At 33.8% G+C, this 19,531-nt stretch overlaps 1 protein-coding gene, 1 long non-coding RNA gene and 1 other non-coding gene across 3 annotated transcripts; 1 reads left to right on the top strand and 2 right to left on the bottom strand.

Annotated features, from left to right (window-relative positions):
• Positions 1-5,374: 5,374 nt before the first annotated feature.
• On the top strand, positions 5,375-5,446 carry TRNAG-UCC. Its single transcript has one exon. It is a non-coding gene; the product is annotated as a tRNA-Gly (tRNA).
• A 3,705-nt stretch (positions 5,447-9,151) lies between these two features.
• On the bottom strand, positions 9,152-10,301 carry LOC125583783. Its single transcript, XR_007320850.1, has 2 exons — positions 9,536-10,301; positions 9,152-9,452 (listed from the first exon to the last, which is right to left on the bottom strand). It is a non-coding gene; the product is annotated as an uncharacterized LOC125583783 (long non-coding RNA).
• A 4,592-nt stretch (positions 10,302-14,893) lies between these two features.
• Positions 14,894-16,498, bottom strand: LOC106403787. The gene is made up of 4 exons (XM_013844576.3): positions 16,319-16,498; positions 15,841-15,988; positions 15,348-15,694; positions 14,894-15,215 (listed from the first exon to the last, which is right to left on the bottom strand). Exons 1-3 carry the CDS (start codon positions 16,496-16,498, stop codon positions 15,411-15,413), a joined length of 612 nt encoding a protein of 203 aa, XP_013700030.3. The 3' UTR covers positions 14,894-15,215; positions 15,348-15,410.
• Positions 16,499-19,531: the final 3,033 nt, after the last annotated feature.

Genomic DNA, 19,531 nt, shown 5'->3' with positions numbered 1-19,531 from the left:
GGATATGTGAAAGCCACAAAGCCACAATTATTGACAAAATGAAGTTCCTCTTTCACCGTCCATCACCGGCCAACACAATAAACGTGTTTCTTTGACTAACAATCTCCCACTTGAAGACTGATTTCAATCTGTCTTCACACCTTGATCAATGTAGCAGGTCTCCCCAGCTTGTTACTCCAACAAGCCAACTGAGGTTGCACACAACCTCAGCTTGTCATACGGCACGATCTTCGTCAACATGTCTGCCGGATTCTTGCTTCCTGGGATCTTCTCAAGCACCAACATTTCATCTTCCAACGCTGATCTGATGAAATGATACCGACGATGTATGTGCTTCGTCCGAGCATGGTAAACCGGATTCTTTGCCAAATCGAAGGCATTTTTACTGTCACAGTACAACACACCTTTCCCTTGGTCATGGCCTAGCTCTTCTAGAAAAGACTGTAGCCATATCATCTCTTTTGTTGCCTCCGTTACAGCAACATACTCAGCTTCACAGCTTGATAGAGATACAATTTTCTGCAACTTTGAAACCCAACAAATTGCAGTACCGCCAAAGGTGTAGGCATACCCGGTTGTGCTCTTCGTGCTGTCAATGTCACCTCCATTGTCAGCATCAACATATCCCTGCAATCCCGTCTTAGACTTCGTGAAACATAGCGATAAACTTGGATTTCCTTTTAGATATCTGAAAATCCACTTAACGGCTTCCCAATGTTCCTTTCCTGGATTGCTCATAAATCTGCTAACGACTCCCACTGCATGTGCAATGTCTGGCCTTGTACATATCATCGCGTACATCAGGCTTCCTATAGCAGAAGCATATGGAACTTTATCCATACATGCCATCTCGTCTTCCGTCTTTGGAGACTGTTCTCTGGATAACCGAAAGTGACTTGCCAGGGGAGTACTAACTGGCCTCGCTTCATCCATGTTAAACCTCTTGAGGACTTTCTTCACATACTCCTCTTGTGATAGCTTAAGACATTCCTTGCTCCTACTGATTCTCATCCCTAGAATCTGTCTTGCTTCTCCAAGGTCTTTCATCGCAAACTCTTCTGAGAGTTTCGTCTTCAAGCTATTGATCTCGTGCAAGTCTGCTCCTACTATCAGCATGTCATCGACATATAGGAGCAATATCAAGTAGGACTCTTCAAGCGTCTTGAAGTAACAACAGTGGTCAGCTTCACACCTCAAGAAACCAACGCCTTTAATAAAGTTGTCGAACCGTTTATACCACTGTCTTGGAGCTTGTATTAAGCCGTACAAACTCCTTTTCAGCTTGCAAACAAGGCTTTCCTTCCCTTTGATCTCAAAGCCTTCGGGTTGCTTCATATAAATTTCCTCATCCAAATCACCGTGAAGAAATGCCGTCTTCACATCCATCTGTTGAAGATACAGATCTTCTTGTGCTACCAGCCCAAGAACCGTTCTAATGGTCACCATCTTGACTACAGGAGAGAAGGTGTAGTCAACACCTTCTTTTTGTTGGAATCCCTTCACAACAAGCCTCGCTTTATAGCGCTTACTCCCATCAGGTTCTTCTTTTATTCGGTAGACCCACTTGTTATGCAATGCCTTTTTCTCCTTAGGCAAATCTGCTAACTCCCACGTGTGATTGGATAACAACGAGTCCATCTCGTCGTTCATTGCAAGCTCCCACTTGATCGACTCATCAACTTGCATAGCTTCCTCATAACATTCAGGCTCGCCTCTGTCTGTGAACAGAATGTAGTTGAGTGATGGAGAGAATCTTACTGGCTTTCTGATGATTCTGCTTGACCGTCGTAACTCCGTGACTGGTGTATATGGGATCACTTCAGAATCATCACTTTCTTCAGCCTCACCACTCTCGTCTTCAGAGATTTCTTCTTCTGCTGTTGCGGTATCCTGTGGCAACTCCGGTGTCAGGATATCTTCTAAGTCAACATCTCCAGGCTCTTTCTTCTCTGAGCCTTCTCTTAGCTTATCCTTGTACAACGCTTCTTCGTTGAACACAACATTCTTGCTGCGGATGATCTTCCGATTTTCATCATCCTAAAACCGGTAACCAAACTCCGCGTTACCATAACCGATGAAGTAACACTTCTTAGACTTCGAGTCAAGTTTACTTCTTGCAGCATCATCAATATGAACATAAGCTAAGCATCCGAACACCTTTAGATAAGAAAGATTTACTTTCTTTCCACTCCAAAATTCTTCAGGGATCTTAAATCCCAACGGTACAGACGGTCCTCTGTTTATTAAGAAGGCTGCGGTATTGATTGCATCTGCCCAAAACGTCTTTGGCAATCCACAGTGCAATCTCATGCTCCTTGCACGCTCATTCAAGGTTCGGTTCATCCTTTCCGCTATTCCATTCTGTTGAGGCGTTCCAGGAATAGTTTTTTCCATCTTGATCCCATTATCAGCGCAATATCTCTTGAACTCGTCGCTGATGTACTCTCCACCATTATCAGACCTTAAACACTTCAACTTGAGATTCGTCTCAATCTCAACCATGACTTTCCATATTTTAAAAACTGAAAACACTTCATGCTTGTTCTTCATGAAGTAAACCCACACCTTTCTTGTGGAGTCGTCGATAAAGGTCACATAATAGTACGAACCTCCCAGCGATGCAACAGGAGCGGGTCCCCACACATCAGTGTGCACCAGCTCTAACTTCTCAGATTTTGGCTCTCTTCCTCCTTTAGAGAAACTAACTCGTTTCTGTTTCCCAAGGATGCAGCTTTCACACATCTGATGATCCACCGTCTTCAGATCCGGAAGAGCGCCATTTTCCACCATGAGTTTCATCCCTTTCTCACTCATGTGCCCCAACCTACAATGCCACAACTTGGTCTGTTTGGCATTCTCGACAACAGCAACAGTGTCTTGATAACTCGTCGTCATATAAAGAGTGTCTCTTTTATGACCTCTAGCCACCACCATGGAACCTTTCTTGACTCTCCAGGCTCCACCACCAAAATTAACATCGTGCCCCGTATCATCAAGTTGACCTACTGAGATCAGATTTCGCATCAACTTTGGCACATGTCTAACCTTCGTAATCTTCCACACACGTCCGTCTGACATTTTCAGGTTGATATCTCCAATACCAACTATGTCTAAAGGTAATCCATCAGCAAGATATACCTTTCTGTAATTTCCCGCAACATAATTCTCCATAATGTTATGGTGCGGTGTGGTGTGGAATGACGCTCCTGAGTCAAGAACCCATGAATCGACTGGGCTATCAACGTAGGATATTGATGCTTTGGTGGTACTTGTAGCTGCATCACGAGCTTCAATTTTCCTCGGAGAATCAACAGACACTACCAATGCATCAGCGATTTCACGTGTCACTACATTGGCCCCGCCTCTAGTGTTGTCTTCCTTCTTCGGTGGTGCTCGGCAATTCTTCTTAATGTGACCTGTCTTTCCACAATTCCAGCACTCTGCAGGCTGTCTGAATTTGGACTGACCCCGTCCATTCCTTGACTTCGATCTGCCATTACTCCGGTTATTTCTATCTGGGTTTCTCCCTCTGTTTTTCCACGTTGAAAGCAGAGCTCGTTGATGCCTCCCCAGAGTCTATCCTTCGAACTTCCTCGGCAAGGATACGATCTCTAACATCATTGAATTTAAGCTTTTGAGTACCCACAGAATTACTAACCGCTGCCCTCATTAGCTCCCAACTATTTGGCAGAGATGCCAACAAAATCAGTGCTCGCACTTCATCACCAAATTCGATTTCAACCGATGACAGTTGGTTGACAATCGTGTTGAACTCGTTCACATGTGCGGCAACCAGGCCACCTTCTTCCATCTTCAAATGAAAGAGTTTCTTCATGAGAAATACCTTATTGTTTGCCGAAGGTTTCTCATACATATCAGAGAGAACTTTCATGAGCCCTTCCGTGGTCTTCTCCTTCGCAACGTTGTGAGCAACGTTTTTCGACAGTGTTAACCTTATAACACCCAGAACTTGTCTGTCAAGGAGCTCCCACTCATCCTGATCCATCTTCTCAGGCTTCTTGCTCAGCGGTTGATGAAGCTTCCTTCCGTACAGATAATCTTCAATTTGCATTCTCCAAAATGCATAATCTGTACCGTCAAATTTCCCGATACTGTGCGCTGAACTGTCTTCGCCTCCCATCGTTTCTGGAACCACCGTGTATTAGAACAACTACGTCGACAAACCGATGTTACCGACAAAATTCACTATTCACGAATTACTGTTCATGTGAATAGTAACCCCACAAAAATTTGACCGATCACCGTAACTCAGGCTCTGATACCAGTTGTTAGGAAATATGCGGTCAAATTTTGCGGTAAACCAGAATTTATGGGAGCGGGAAAGAAGCACACACACAAAATTGTTAACGGAGTTCGGCCAATGTTGCCTACGTCTCCGGACCTGCTACAGATCTTTTATTATCAACCAGGGAAATTTTACAATCTCAGAACTCACACCCCGATCCCAAATACACTCAGAAATTACTCGTAATTTCTTAAAGAATATTTTTTTGTGAGAAAAAAAAACTTTTTTTTTGTTCTTCTTCTTTTCTCTTCTCTTCTCTCGTTCTTTCTCTTTTTTCTTGTTTTGGGATGCCTTTCATCTTCTCCTTACGTTTATTATTTATAGGAGAAGATTGGATATGTGAAAGCCACAAAGCCACAATTATTGACAAAATGAAGTTCCTCTTTCACCGTCCATCACCGGCCAACACAATAAACGTGTTTCTTTGACTAACAGTTCATTGTTAATGCTGATTAAATGCTGACTATATGCGGCCAATATACGTTAATTAATACTCATCCTTTACAGCAAAGCAAGTGTGCTCTCTTTCTTTTTTTACCAATCTAAGTTTCATAAATAAAGCTTATACTCCAACCATGGAAAACTCATTGAATCACAACAAAGTAGCCATACTGATTAAAAATGCTGTTGCATCAAAAGCTAAACGGCCGGAAACATTAACATAACCGCATAAACAACTTAATATAAAGCACCAAAAGTTCTAAACGGTGAGATAAAAATCATAAAAATCATAGGACACACACAATGAACTAGCTGCGAATGCACTTGGAGGTCACAGAAAGTGACTTGCAAGTAAAATGTCTTTGAAATTTCCTTTATGATATCACTAGAGACGATTTCTGATGCAAATAAACTTTATCTGGTCAAATGAATGGTGAAGTATCACAAAAGAAAAGTATTAGCCAATTATATTTAAGACCTCATTTCATCTGCTCCCAGTCAGTCACAGCATATTTAAGAGATCACAAATTAATACTGTTTTGTTTAAAAAACACTCAAGTACTTAACAAATGTTTCTGGTAGAAATAGTATAGGTTCAATATATTTGTTTCCTATTATTCAACAAGAGCGTCTGTAGTCCAACGGTTAGGATAATTGCCTTCCAAGCAATAGACCCGGGTTCGACTCCCGGCAGACGCATTTTTCAGTACTCTTTTGTTTTTAAGCTTAATGGAGTAAACGATGTTGTTTGATCTGTTTTCGTAATGGTAGGTTCATCGAAACATTGTACTTATTCAGTGTTTGAGAAACTAACTAACGGATCAACCGAGGAACTGGTTAGTGCAATGGACAATTCTAGAATCATTCTTCTGGCTGGAGCTACTGGTGGTGTAGGTAGAAGTGTTGTTGATATCTTCGAGGAGAAGAAGCTCGACTGTTAAAGCTCTGGTACTAACCTTTTGGATGTACTTCTCGATATTAAAAATATGTGGGCAGTCGTAAACTTTGTGTGAAAATATCAAAAGGTAAGGAATGAAGAGAAGGCTCGGACGAAGTTAGGAACTGACATTGAATTCGTGAGGAACTCCACAGTTTCAAGATCATTGATAACTATTTGCTTACTTCTTAGATTCTTGATTTAATCAGTGGGCTAAAATCAGATTGTTGCAGACATTACAAAGGAAAATAAATTAGTTCCTGAATAGTTAAAAGGGGCGAGGCACTACAAAAAAATATGGTATTAATAGCACTTTATGATAGCATTGTTTTCTAAAGTGCTATGAATGATTAATTTTTTACTTTTGTTTATATTGATATCAGTTAATTATTGCTGTTGTGGAAAATTAGCGAGCGGGAAATGAAAATCATTGATACCGCCAATACTTAGCTAAAAATTAGATTTAAGCACCTAATACATGATATCAAAAACATATAATAGCATTTTTCTTATGCTAAGATAAACAATTTTTCAAAAATTATATTTAAAACATTAATCTTTAAATATAAACTACATACCAAATCATACTTAATTTTTATATCTTACACAATTTTAAATTTTTAAACTTCTTTGCTTTAATAACTTTTACTTTATAATTAACTAAGTCTTAACATTTATATTTAATAATCACTTTTAACATTTATAAACCTTAAATTAAAATTAAAATTCCAAACCCTCTATCTAAACTCCAAACCCTACTCCACAAACCCTAAAATATACTTCAAACTCTATGTACTATACCACAAATTATAAATCTAAACACTTAAACTAATATATTCAAACTTAAACATCAAATCTTACGCACATAAACTACAAATCTAATATTTTCAAAAATAATTTCAACTTAATCTAATATCTAAACTTAATTTTTAAAAGCGTAGTCCAAGTCTTAATCTTAACCTCAAACCCCAAATTTAAACTTTGAACTCTATATCATAAACATTAACTTTACAATATAGTAAATAATCTAATTATTAGATGAAAATTTACTCTATATTAACGGTTTTAAGTTTATAAATTTAATTTTCAAATATTTATCCTAAATTTAACAAACAAGTTAATTAACAAAGTGCTGAAAGATTAAATAAAAGAAAATTACATTTTTGTTACCCCTATTTGAAACCCTAAACCCTAAACATAATCTTTAAAACTCTAATCTATTCAAATCTAAACCTTGCACATTATATTCCTAACATTAAAATTTTGACTTTAAATTACATAAACTGAATCTTAACTACAATTTTTCAACCTCGAAGATTAATTAATTTATATAATCTCTGAAACTTTATATTTACATTTTTTAAAAAAATATTATAATATTAAAATTACAATAGTTTCCAAGAAAGAAGAGAAACTACAATAAAAATAAACAAAATTAGTAATCTCTCATCTATTTTTCCATTGGCTAATACTGAGAGTGTTTGGATTGGCAATATAGACCATTGATTAATATTATTCGATGGCCCAGATTCATCCAATTTGTGCATCTTCATCTCTCTGTCGCTCGGCTATTTAGTTTTCATTTTATTTTTTGCTTTCTTCCTCTTCTGTCAAATCTCACTCTTCCTTGCTTCCTCTTCTATGGAATCTATCTCTTGTAAACCCACCGTCTTCAACGCCAAGCTTCGCCTCCTCATGAACCCGAGGACGAACCCCACAGACGAGCCATTTTGATTGGGCCGAGATGAAGCTCTGCGCCTGATGAGCTTCTCTACCGCATCTCAGATCCGTCTTGGCCGGTCTCTGCCTTCACCGAAGTCGCCACCGCCACTGCTCGCCACCACCATTACTGGTCACATATCTCTCCGTCTCTCTCACTATGTGTTTTTCACTCTCTTTTTCTGTGTTTTGAGTTTGATTTTTTGTTCTTCTTGTTAGATGAAGGTGGACAAGGCAGAGGAGCCTGATGGAGGAGGATGTAGCAGAAGCGGTGGGTCGTTAGCGGCTGGGAGATGCAGTTGGTTCATAGACGATGAGGAGATATAGATGAGAAGCCATAGAGGAGAGATAGATGAGACATGGTGGAAGTGAAGAGCTTCATGGAGTTGGTTCAGAGACAATGGTGAGGTTTGACGGTGGCTGTTCAAAGACGACGAGATAGAAGAAGAAGAAAAGAAGAAGAAATCGATGGAGTTGAAGTTGACGGCGAAGAGTTTAGATCTAGGGTTCTTCATTTTGTTTTTCAGGTTTAGATTTCTAAACCGGGTCTATGTGTAAACCAGTGTAAACCAGGTTTGTGTGTAAACCGATATAATTTGCAAACCACGATTTTAATAATAAACCAATTTCCTTATCAACCAATTATATTTGAAATAGATTTTAATTATTAATTTGTTAAAAATATATTAATTTATAATTTAAAAATATAAATGAAAATAGTAACTAATAGCAAACAATAAATATTGCTGTCATAAGTCCATGATACAATAGCCCTCGAGGAATTGTTGTCATAAATGATGGACTTTTATAGCTGGGGCAGACATATCGGTTTCAATAATGCTAATAAAAGCATATAATTGCTGTTTTCTCTTGCTAAGAAAGACGATTTTTCTTGTAGTGAGGAAAGTGATCAATGCTGTTTCTGTTATAGTCTGTCCAAAGGAAGGATATAAACCTGAGAGACAAAAATACATTTAGGTTGTTTCTTAAAGATTTGATGCTCCTTTTTTATATATTCCCGCTCTGGGAAATGATGGTTTTTAGATATGGATTTAACGCAACGAGTCAGGTTCTTCTAGCCTGAGGTGATGGTACTGAAAGAACATTTCTTAAGCTCAATATTCAACAGAACTAAACATATAGATTGTATGGTGATACACAGATAAAAGGCGACTCTCCCGAGTTAGTGGAATACACGGGAATGAAGAACTTGATCAATGATGTTAAAGATAGTGTTAAACTTGAGAACGGGAAGCTTCTTTTCGTTGGTGGGGGTAAGTTGAGTCGCGTAACTTGATTAGTCTTTTTTACTTGACATAACCTTTTTTGAGAAAAAGTTGAAGTCGATGTATTTGTATATATAACACATTTAAATACCTACATTGGGGAGCCTTGGATGATGTTTGTAATGGGAATTGTCAGCGAAAGTAACTTCATAGTAGACCTAACCGGTGGTTTGTTTTGTTTACTTTCTTTCATAAATGTTTTCTTCTCTTTGCTTTTTCTTTTCAGCTTATGTTTAGCAAATTAAGAAGGACCATTCGAGCGTACATTCAAGAATCTAAGGTGCGTTTAGTTTCTTTCTTCCATAGAAACAAGAATCTTCACTAAACTCTGAATTGGCATTTGGTTTATATGCGGTTACAGGTTTGTTCATGTTGGCTCTGTTTGGAGTAAACCGACCAGAGAGACCCGGTTTGGTTCTAAGCAAACAACCTCCGGATGTGAGAGTAAACAAGGAGCTTGACTTAATTCTCACTTACAAGTTAAAGACAGAAAATTTGAGAAACTCATTTTCACAAAAATTGAGGATTAAATCAAGAAGATGTTTAATTTCTCATTTGAGCTATTTTGTGTGTTTGTTTTCAAGTTAAAAAATACCGTTCAGCGAACCTTTCACAATAGATCCTCAGAGTCATCCACCATAGAAAGACTACAAAGAGTATTTCAAGAATCTGAAAGATGGAATCACTGGCAAAGAAGCTTTGGAACAGAGCAATGTTTCTGTTTGAAACATGATTTCTCTTTTGTTTGTTGTATCTGAAAAATCTTTTGCGAGTAACAACAAAATAAAGATTGTAGATCAAGATTAATATACAAAGCGTATTCAACTACAACAATAAATATTATACCATTTGATCCGTGGAGGTTCTAGAACATTGTCAAGCTTCTCTGCCATTTCTTTGCCTGTAAGAATTGTGCCTTGTGGTGTAAGAAAAGTGGTGCGTTGAAACGGTGGAGACCAGATTCCACTTTTCTGGTAATCGAACTGAAACTCAGACACGTCAATGTACTTGTCAAGAAGCTTGTCTGAAACTGGTTTTGATACGTTCTGAGTTAAAACAGAGGAAGATGAAAATGGAGAATCAGACATTGTCAGTTTATAAAATTAAGACAAAACAGAAAGTTTTTGATTGGAGGGTTTCAGATTCATGAGGAAAGGTTTGATGGAGACTTTTGTGGTAATGACAAAAAATGGGATTTTCAGCAAAATAATGGAGGATGAGTGGGAAGGAGCACAGAACATTTGTGTGTTTATTTTTCTCTTTTTTTTTTTTTGTTTCTTTGCCAATAGAAAAGATGCGTTGATTTTGGGCACAGAGTACAAATCATTGAGTGCTGTTTTCCTTTCCAAGAATCATTGTGCTCTTTCACATGGCAAATGTTAACCAAAACGTGAAAGATTTTTTTTTTTTAAAATAGTACTCCTTTTGTTTCATGGAGTAATAAATACTAGGATAAGTTTAAAATAGTAATCCCTTGCGCATGGTGAGTTTATTTGTATATATTATCGATAGTTTTTTTATATATTTGATCATTTTATTTATATATATAAAATATTTTTTGTTGTTATTATATAATTTTTTCCGATGGATCGGATCAATTTTTATTAAAAATAATGGAACAAAACTATAATTAATACATCATGGGTTGATCGGATTGGACATTAAACAAATTATGACATAAAACCTTATTTTTTCTATCGAACACATTCTTTAAAAAAATGAACAGTATTGTTTTCACAGTTGAATTATTTTGACTTTTATCTTCCATATGGTTTTGAAAGCTTTCAAATCAACCATCGAATTGATACATGCCATTTTAATATTTTTAGTCGTATACTTAAGAAAAATTTACATTTTCGTAATTTAAAGTCGTTTTAAAAAAATTCAAAATATAATATATAAGAAAAAATATAACATATAAGAAAAATATAACATATAAGGTGTCCTCATTTTTGTACTTTAAAGTCATTTTAAAAAAATATAACATATAAGGTTTTCTCATTTTTTTTTATTTTAAAGTCATTTAAAAAAATTCAAAATATAACATATAAAAAAAAATCTAATTTTTTTAATTATATGGTTAATGTGCTTGTTTATTTTTTTTAATAATATAAAATTAAAAAAATGATGCAAAAATTGTTATCAAATCTTTATTATTCATAATCATTAATTGTCATATATATGTAAATCATATTAGGTAATTTCGTAGCTTTTATTTAGGGAAAGAATACACACTTCTTATATTTTAGGTTAATATAATGTTCTCTAGTGGACATTAAACAAATTATGACATAAAAACCTTATTTTTTCCCTCGAACACATTCTTGAAAAAGTGAACAGTATTGTTTTCACAGTTGAATTATTTTGACTTTTATCTTACATATGGTTTTAAAGCTTTCAAATCAACCATCGAACTGATACACGTAATTTTAATGTTTTTAATCGTATACTTAAGGAAAACTTACATTTTTGTAATTTAAAGTCATTTTAAAAAATTCAAAATATAACATATAAGAAAAAATCTAACATATAAGAAAAATATAACATATAAGGTGTCCTCATTTTTGTATTTTAAAGTCGTTTAAAAAAATATATATATAACATATAAGGTTTCCTCATTTTTGTAATTTAAAGTCATTTAAAAAAATTTAAAATATAACATATAAGAAAAAATCAAAATTTTTTATTATATGGTTAATGTGATTGTTTGTTTTTTTAATAATATAAAATTAAACAAAAATGAAGAAGGATGCAAAAATTGTTATCAAATCTTTATTATTCATAATCATTAATTGTCATATATATGTAAATCATATTAGGTAATTTTGTAGCTTTTATTTAAGGAAAGAATACACACTTCTTATATTTTAGGTTAATATAATGTTCTCTAGTGGACATTAAATAAATTATGACATAAAAACCTTATTTTTTCCATCGAACACATTCTTGAAAAAAGTGAACAGTATTGTTTCTACAGTTAAATTATTTTGACTTTTATCTTCCATATGGTTTTGAAAGCTTTCAAATCAACCATCAAATTGATACATGTCATTTTAATGTTTTTAGTCGTATATTTAAGGAAAACTTACATTTTTGTAATTTAAAATCGTTTTAAAAAAATTCAAAATATAACCTATAAGAAAATTCTAACATATAAGAAAAATATAACATATAAGGTGTCCTCATTTTTGTATTTTAAAGTCATTTAAAAAAATAACATATAAGGTTTACTCATTTTTTTAATTTAAAGTTATTTTAAGAAATTCAAAATATAACATATAAGAAAAAATCTAATTTTTTTATTATACAGTTAATGTGATTGTTTAATTTTTTTTAATAATATAAATTTAAACAAAAATGAAGAAGGATGCAAAAAATTGTTATCAAATCTTTATTATTCATAATTATTTATTACCATATATATGTAAATCATATTAGGTAATTCCGTAGCTTTTATTTAAGGAAAGAATACACACTTCCTATATTTTAGGTTAATATAATGTTCTCTAGTGTTATATAATTATGGAATAATGTGACACCATTAGATTAAACTATACTTTATATTAGATGCTATAGAATTCTTTGAAATGAAATTTAGAAGGCATTTAGAGTGCCACCTAGGATTTGAGGTTTTTTTTAATTAATACAAAATTAAGATTCTAATTTTTCAAATGCTTCTCAGTTAATATATAGAGGATATTTGTGCTGTAAAATTTTCCTTACAAAGTAAATGTCATTTAAAATTTTAATGCAAAATTTATGAATTTATGAATTTATTCTTCATTTTTATTTTTTAATGGTTGGAATATAATTAGGTGTATAAGTATTTTTTATGAAAATATACAAAATTGAATATTTTCTTAATCTGTGTGGATAAATCTAAAATGACACTGAAAATTTTAAAATAAAACATAGGAAATATATATACTGAAAAATAAAAATCATGTTAAAAAGCTTGATGGTCTTGAAATAGTATATGAATCCAATGAGTATCAAACTCCATTTATGACATTGAGGTATAGAACTTGATTGTGGTTACAGTCTTTCCACAACTGTATCTTTTTACACTGCCAAAACTTTTCTAACCATGTTTTTTGGTTGTAAAAGACAAAATACCTAAAGTACTAATATCTTAGTCTGAAGATTTATTACTAAAATATTAATGTTCGCAAACATACGACCACCTAGAGAATTAAAATTTACAAAACATATAAAAACTTGCTTAATTTTACAAAAACTAAAACTGTAGCTTTTTTCTAATCAGGCACATAGACTATAAATAAAGAACATGTGGTGGCTTTATATATAAATATCAAAATATTCTTATAAATTACATTGTTTCAGAAACCCAAAAATGAGGTATGATGTCCAAAATAATTTTGCTAAAAGTCTACTTTATTTGTAAAGTTATTTCAAATGTTGAACCTCTTTTATATGATAGTTTTCAAATGTTGAACCTATTCTAGTACAAATTTTATGATTTTAATATATACCTTTATAGATATTGATTTATTTTTGAGAGCTTTAATAGCATATCTTACTTAGATAATATATATATATATATATATATATATATATATAGCATTTATATCTTCCTATATGGAAAGATATTAAAAATACATAATAATTTAAGATTGATTATAATTATAATTATTAATATGTATATAATAAATTTAATATTAATATAATTATTATCTTTAATATGTTATAATTTTATATTTGAATATTATATAATATCATTTAAAATTTCCAATTGAACATTTCCTATTTTGCATTATTCTCAAAAGGATAAGCAATAAATATGTACAACTAATAATCTCCTAAACATTATTTTGAAGTGATTTGCCATATGTCACCACCACAATAATTTTGATAGAATACTTATACTTATATTTAGTATTTATTTATATTTTTGGTAAAATTTTAAAAATGTAATAATAAATCATAGATCATCATTAATACCACAATAACGAATATAATAGTAGAAATAGAACTATAATAATATTTTACAATTTTTAGAATCTTATTTGTTTTATATTTTTATAATTATATAAGTATACAATTTTTATTTATTGAAGTTAACTATGATATGAATATTTATATTTAATATTTATTTATATTTTTGGTAAATTTTTAAAAATATGATAATAAATCATAGATCACCATTAACACCACAATAACTAATATAATAGTAGAAATAGAAATATAATAATATTTTAAAAATTTTGGAATATTATTTGTTTATATTTTTATAATTATATGTGTATACAATTTTTATTACTAAAAAAAATCTTCCAAATTTTATGCAGTTTTTCTTTAAATTATAATTTTATAATCTCAGTATCATTAATTTCTTTTAATATGTACAAATTTTAGAAATATTATTTGTTTTACGTTTTGATAGTTATATACCTAGCAAAAAAATTCTTAATTTTATATAATTTAATATATTTAACCAAAATAAATAGATTAAAAATATTTCAAAAATTATAATTTTAAATATATACGTATATTATTAAATAAAAATTTATAAAAATATTTATTTTAGATATAATTAAATTAAACATTCTAAGCAAATAATAAAATCTAAAATTAACAAATTTTATTTTTAGATATAATTTATATTTTAAAATTTTTTATTTCTGCACGGTGCACTAAAATATTTAGTAATAAATATATGAACGTTAAAGTCACTTAGAGCATGTCCATCAATAAGAACCCCCTATTGGTTCTAATCAATAAATTAGTAATAAATATAGTGATTTGAAAGGTTTAGAACCATTGTTAATCTAATTTAATTTTTCCTCGTCCAATGGTAGAACCTCATTGAATGATTGGATTTCATAACATGAAAGACTATAATTTTTTTTAAAACGAAGACATTACAACATATTGAAAATACAAATAGTAATCGTAAACGAAAAAAAATCGATTTTTGATGTATTTTGTTTTCACAGATTCGATTCCGAATGCTCATCATATTCCCGAGATTTGAAGGCATATCTGATGATCAAAAATTTGGTCGAATCTTTCATCCATCATTTCTTCAAGATTATTAGAAGAGGAAGAAACCATTTAGAATAAATGTTTTTGGTGAAATGGTAAAAAACACAATATTTTAGGAATTTTTTGGTGAAATGGTTTGTTGCAATGATGATAGAAACACAATAACATACTCCTTTTGTCTTAAGATAGATTCCGAAGAGGAAAAAAAAATGGTTTGTTGAAAAGGTAAAGGGAAACACAATACACTCGGAAGAGAAAAATATAAATGGTTTGTTCATAACATCGATCAATACTGCATAGCTTATAAAGAGTTAATACCAATGACTATATCAAGACATGGTCAGCGAAACTGTTAGTTTCAGGTTTCATACTGTTGTACATGGACAATATGAGTTGCTAAGAAGACAGAATTTCCAAGAACTGGTGGATGGCGTCTTGAATCCCTGCAAATGCGACCACAAACTCTGCTGTATCTGTTTGATTCAGCAGCTTCTTCATCACCAGTTCCAACACTTTATACCTGCACATCACCAGTTTCTGCTATTCAAATCTTTCACTTAACTCAACCGGACTATAAAGAAAATAACATCCCCTTTGTCTTTTAGTTCATCACTAACATTCCTTATTTTTGTGATGGAGAGAAAAGCAAAACCTGAGTCAGCTCATGAGGCGGTATCCAAGCCAGGACACAGCAGCCAGCTCATGAGGCGGTATCTTATTTCTGTGGAAGGTCAAGAATGGAAGTGGGACACCAGTCTCCAAGCCAGGACACAGCAACCAGCTCATGAGGCGGTATCCAGGTGGGCATGAGAAGGTTAGAGACATCCTTCAAGGAAGTTGAAACCATGGTCTTGAAGTAATGCGACTGGTATCTGCTCAGCTGTTCTTCAATCAGCTCATCAAGCTCCGACCTGGATTTAAGCTCCTTGTCTAGTCTTGCAGCTATGATATTCTGTTCTTGCCTCCACAGTTCGTACAAGTTTCCAGGTGATTCGTCATCTAAGCAATCAGGTAACATCAGTTACTTTATCATGATGGCAAAAACAGATAACATTACAATGCAATTATCAAAAGTTTCACCCATCTACATTACTATATAAGTAACTCAAAAAACTTAGTTAAATAATGAAACTTTATGCGGATACCTTTTCTAGAAGGGTCGTGCTGGTGAGATCTCCAGGAGTGATGTCTTTTAGAAGAACCACCGGCTTTACTAGCAGCGTTTCTCTCAAGATCATCCCATGAAACTGATTCCACAATGTGGGTTTCCTCAAATCCACTCTCTTCACTACATCAATAAGAGGCTAACCCAACCTGAGAAAAAACTGAAAATTGTTAGTGTCTACATAACAGATGGATTTCAACGAGGGAATAATCCATAACAAACTTAATCAAATGATCCAAAACACTTGAACCTCTTCACAAACGAGATCGTAACACTAATACCAATTACAAGTCTTGGAACCAACAATGCAAACTCGAAAGGTGGAGCTAGCTGGAATAAATGCATGAAGCGCGCGCACACACACACACACACACGGATGCACATGCTCTCATAAATACACTCCTCCAAAAAGAAAACTTTTTTAGATTCAGACAAAAGAGAAAAAATCAAGCCTTTACGGCAAGAGAAGGTCCTAATCGATCAGCGAAGACACTGGAACCGACCCAGCAAGCGAAACACATGAGAGCCGCAACGAACCCAGATTTCTTATCCAAGCAGATGTGGATTACGATGTTGATTGGGTTGCTGTGGTAAGCACCGTAGAAGGCGAAGTGCTTCTCGAGATCGAGCAATCCCATCATGCAAAGAGTGAACCTCCAAGGTGATTTCATTGACAGATTTGGAGGAGATGCTGGAGTGATAGATAGATTTTGTAACATTGGCTCAAAGAGAAGAAGGAAGAAGATGAAAGAAACCTACAGAAAAATAAATGGTTTTTTTTTTCCCTTTTATTTTTAAGGCATATCCAATACAAGAGGGACACGTTAGGGGTTTTTAGCATTTCTTAAAACTCCACACCGGTTCTCTTGTATTTAGGCATTTTTGATTTTTGATTTTTTTTTTTTTTCCTTAAGAACTCTTTGCTAGAACCACTAATGGAGTCTTAAGACTCTAAATATATTGAGTTCTGGACCTTTTGTAAACAAAATTAATGCTATTGGGCTTGGATAGCCTAAATTGAGCTATTTGAGTTTCTGTATATATATATATATATATATAAAACTTCTGGTTGTCGTGACAGAAGGGAACGTCAGAAGAAGACAAATATGATTTCCGATCTTCCCTGTGAGTTAGAAACAGAAATACTCTCTAGGGTTCCACCCAAGTGTCTAGCAAAACTGCAAACTAGTTGCAAACGATGGTACGTTTTATTCAAAGATCCAAAATTCGTGAAGAAGAACTCGGACAAGGCAGCGAAGGAGGTGATCTTAGATATGGATTTTAGGGTTCATTCACTGAACTTAAATCTCCAAGGAGCCCACAAAGGCGCTTATCCATTGATGAAGTCAACAGGAAAACTTAGGTGTCTAAAGGATTTAGAAGACCTAATAATATCTGAAACTTAGGTGTCTAAAGGAGGAAAACAAAAGACTTGTGGTTTGGAACCCATGTACTGGTGAAACCAAAAGCATCAAAACAAGAAACTGTTACAAGGATAATGACAGGTATGGCTTTGGATATGGAAAGAGTAAATCTTCTTCCCGTAGCTACAAAATTTTGAGGTCTACCCGTTTAAAAAACGACCAAGGTTCCATTAGTGTTTATTGCGAGATGTATGAGTTTAGCTCTGATTCATGGAGGCTTATTCTTGGTGATCACACAAATATAGATTGGGGGCGCTTTCCTGAGGTGTCGTTGAAAGGAAATACTTACTGGATTGCTGCAGATGGAAAAGTACTTGGCGGTCTCTGTATACTACGTTTTGATTTCAGAACGGAGAGATTTGTATCTTTCACTCTTCCCCGTGAGAGTGGTGATACTCAAAATAGTATGGCCTCTGTATCGCTTGTTAGAGAAGAAGAACTCGCGGTGTTACTTTATGATTTTGATGCGTTTCCGCGACAGATGAAGGTATGGCTGAGCAATAAGATCGATGACCCGAAAGAGGTGTCTTGGACAAAATTCTTATAGTAGAGGATTGTAATAAATTTGGGTACCCAAGATGTTTCGAAGGGATGAGTTTTATGGTGGACGAAAAGAATAAAGTGGTAGTCTGTTGTAGTAGAGGCATTATCGCATAGCAGGTGGTGAACATATTTACGATACTGGAGAAGATTTACGTAGACAAGTTTATAAAGAGAGGATTTGTTTTAGTTGGTTACGCCCACGTCTCCTCATTTATGTTCCAAGTTTGGCTCACATCCCCAAGTCAAAAGAAGAATAAAAGCGAGGAGGTTAGTCACAAATGAAGCACCTAACTATAGTTTCTTTATTTCATTCTAGCTTTAATGATGTTTTCTTTTTGCTGAGGGTATCAATTTCTCACTTAAAAAAAACGTGTATTGATAGTACAATATGATAGCAGTGTTTTCTAAAGTGGTATGGAGACTCAAATTTTGTTTTTGATTTATATTAATAGCAGTTAAACATCACTATTGGCAAAAATTAGTGAGAGACAATCGAAAATTACTTATACCGCGAATACTTAGGTGAAAATAACTTAAGCGCCAATGTTATTACTCTTTTCCCTCTTAACAAAACCCATTCACTTATCTAAAAAAATCGACAAAAAAAGGCGTCCAAAAAAAAAAAACACTCTCTCTCGGGCATCTCAACTCGATTTCGTTCACAGAGGAACTTGATTTCCCCTTCTCGTTTCGATTTCGAGGTCTAGTCTCATTCTCATCTCGATTTCAATCTCCACTCCCTCGTGTCATCTCGATTTCGGGTTTGATTCTCATTTTCAGATTTTACTCTTAGAGATTTAGGGTTTGTTTGAAGCTTTGTTTCAGATTTAGGGTTTGTTGAAATCTTTGTTCCAGATTTATATATAGCTAACAAATTCCTCGATTTTAAGCTTTGTTTCAGTTGCGAGTTCTTAATTTTAATAGTTTCAAGTTCTTAACAGATTTCCAGCTTCTCTTTTCCGGATTATTTTCAGCAATCAAGCACCACTTCTCTCTTTACCACAAGACAGGTTATTTCCTTCGTTCCTTTTGTTGTTGTAACTAGTTATTACATTACTTTGGTGTTGATTGAGCTATATATGTTTGATTCGTGTGGTTTGCTTGTGACTGATATATGTTTGATTTGTGTACTTTCTGATTTATGTTTGAGTGATCTGTTTTATTCTTAGTTTGACTAGTATTTAGAATTTGTGTTATCTGTGACCCTTCTTGTGTTTGTAACGGTTTTAATCAAGGATAGATCATATAATGTTGGAGAAGGCGTGGGTTAATTTGTCCAGATATGAAATTTACATGTATATATATATGTAAAGTTTCTGTTGAGATTTGAGAGTTGAATGATTTCTTTCTTTTTTTTTTAACCGCAGACTTGATCCTGCTTATGAAAAGGGTGCATGGGACTTTGTCCGATCTGTTTCTGCTGGTAATGGAGATAGTCAGTTAATCATTTGCCCTTGTAAAGACTGCCGCAATGTAGATCGTCATTCAGGCATTGATGTTGTGGATCATCTTGTCAGACAGGGAATGGATGAGGATTATAAGCGGCGTAAGGACTGGTATCATCATGGAGAATTGAACTCAATGGCGGCTGAACGAGGGATGAAAGTAAATCAGTTGAATGAAGAGATTGTTGGGTTATACAGAGCTGCTGAGACTAAGTATGGTTGTTCTGGCTTCTGCGAGATGGAAGAGGTAGAAGACAGG

This window comes from Brassica napus, chromosome C3, assembly GCF_020379485.1.
Source record: "Brassica napus cultivar Da-Ae chromosome C3, Da-Ae, whole genome shotgun sequence".
Lineage (NCBI taxonomy): Eukaryota > Viridiplantae > Streptophyta > Magnoliopsida > Brassicales > Brassicaceae > Brassica > Brassica napus.
The sequence above is the reverse complement of the archived record's forward strand: the minus strand, read 5'-3'. Positions and strand labels throughout refer to the sequence as shown.

Bases quoted from the DNA above. Each gene is read 5' to 3' on its own strand.
- LOC106403787 (XM_013844576.3), bottom strand. From the start codon at position 16,498: ATGGGATTGCTCGATCTCGAGAAGCACTTCGCCTTCTACGGTGCTTAC. The intron at 15,989-16,318 runs GTAAAGGCTTGA...GCCTCTTATTGA, and splicing joins GATTAGGACCTTCTCTTGCC to TGTAGTGAAGAGAGTGGATT. The intron at 15,695-15,840 runs GTATCCGCATAA...CTGATTGCTTAG, and splicing joins GCACGACCCTTCTAGAAAAG to ATGACGAATCACCTGGAAAC.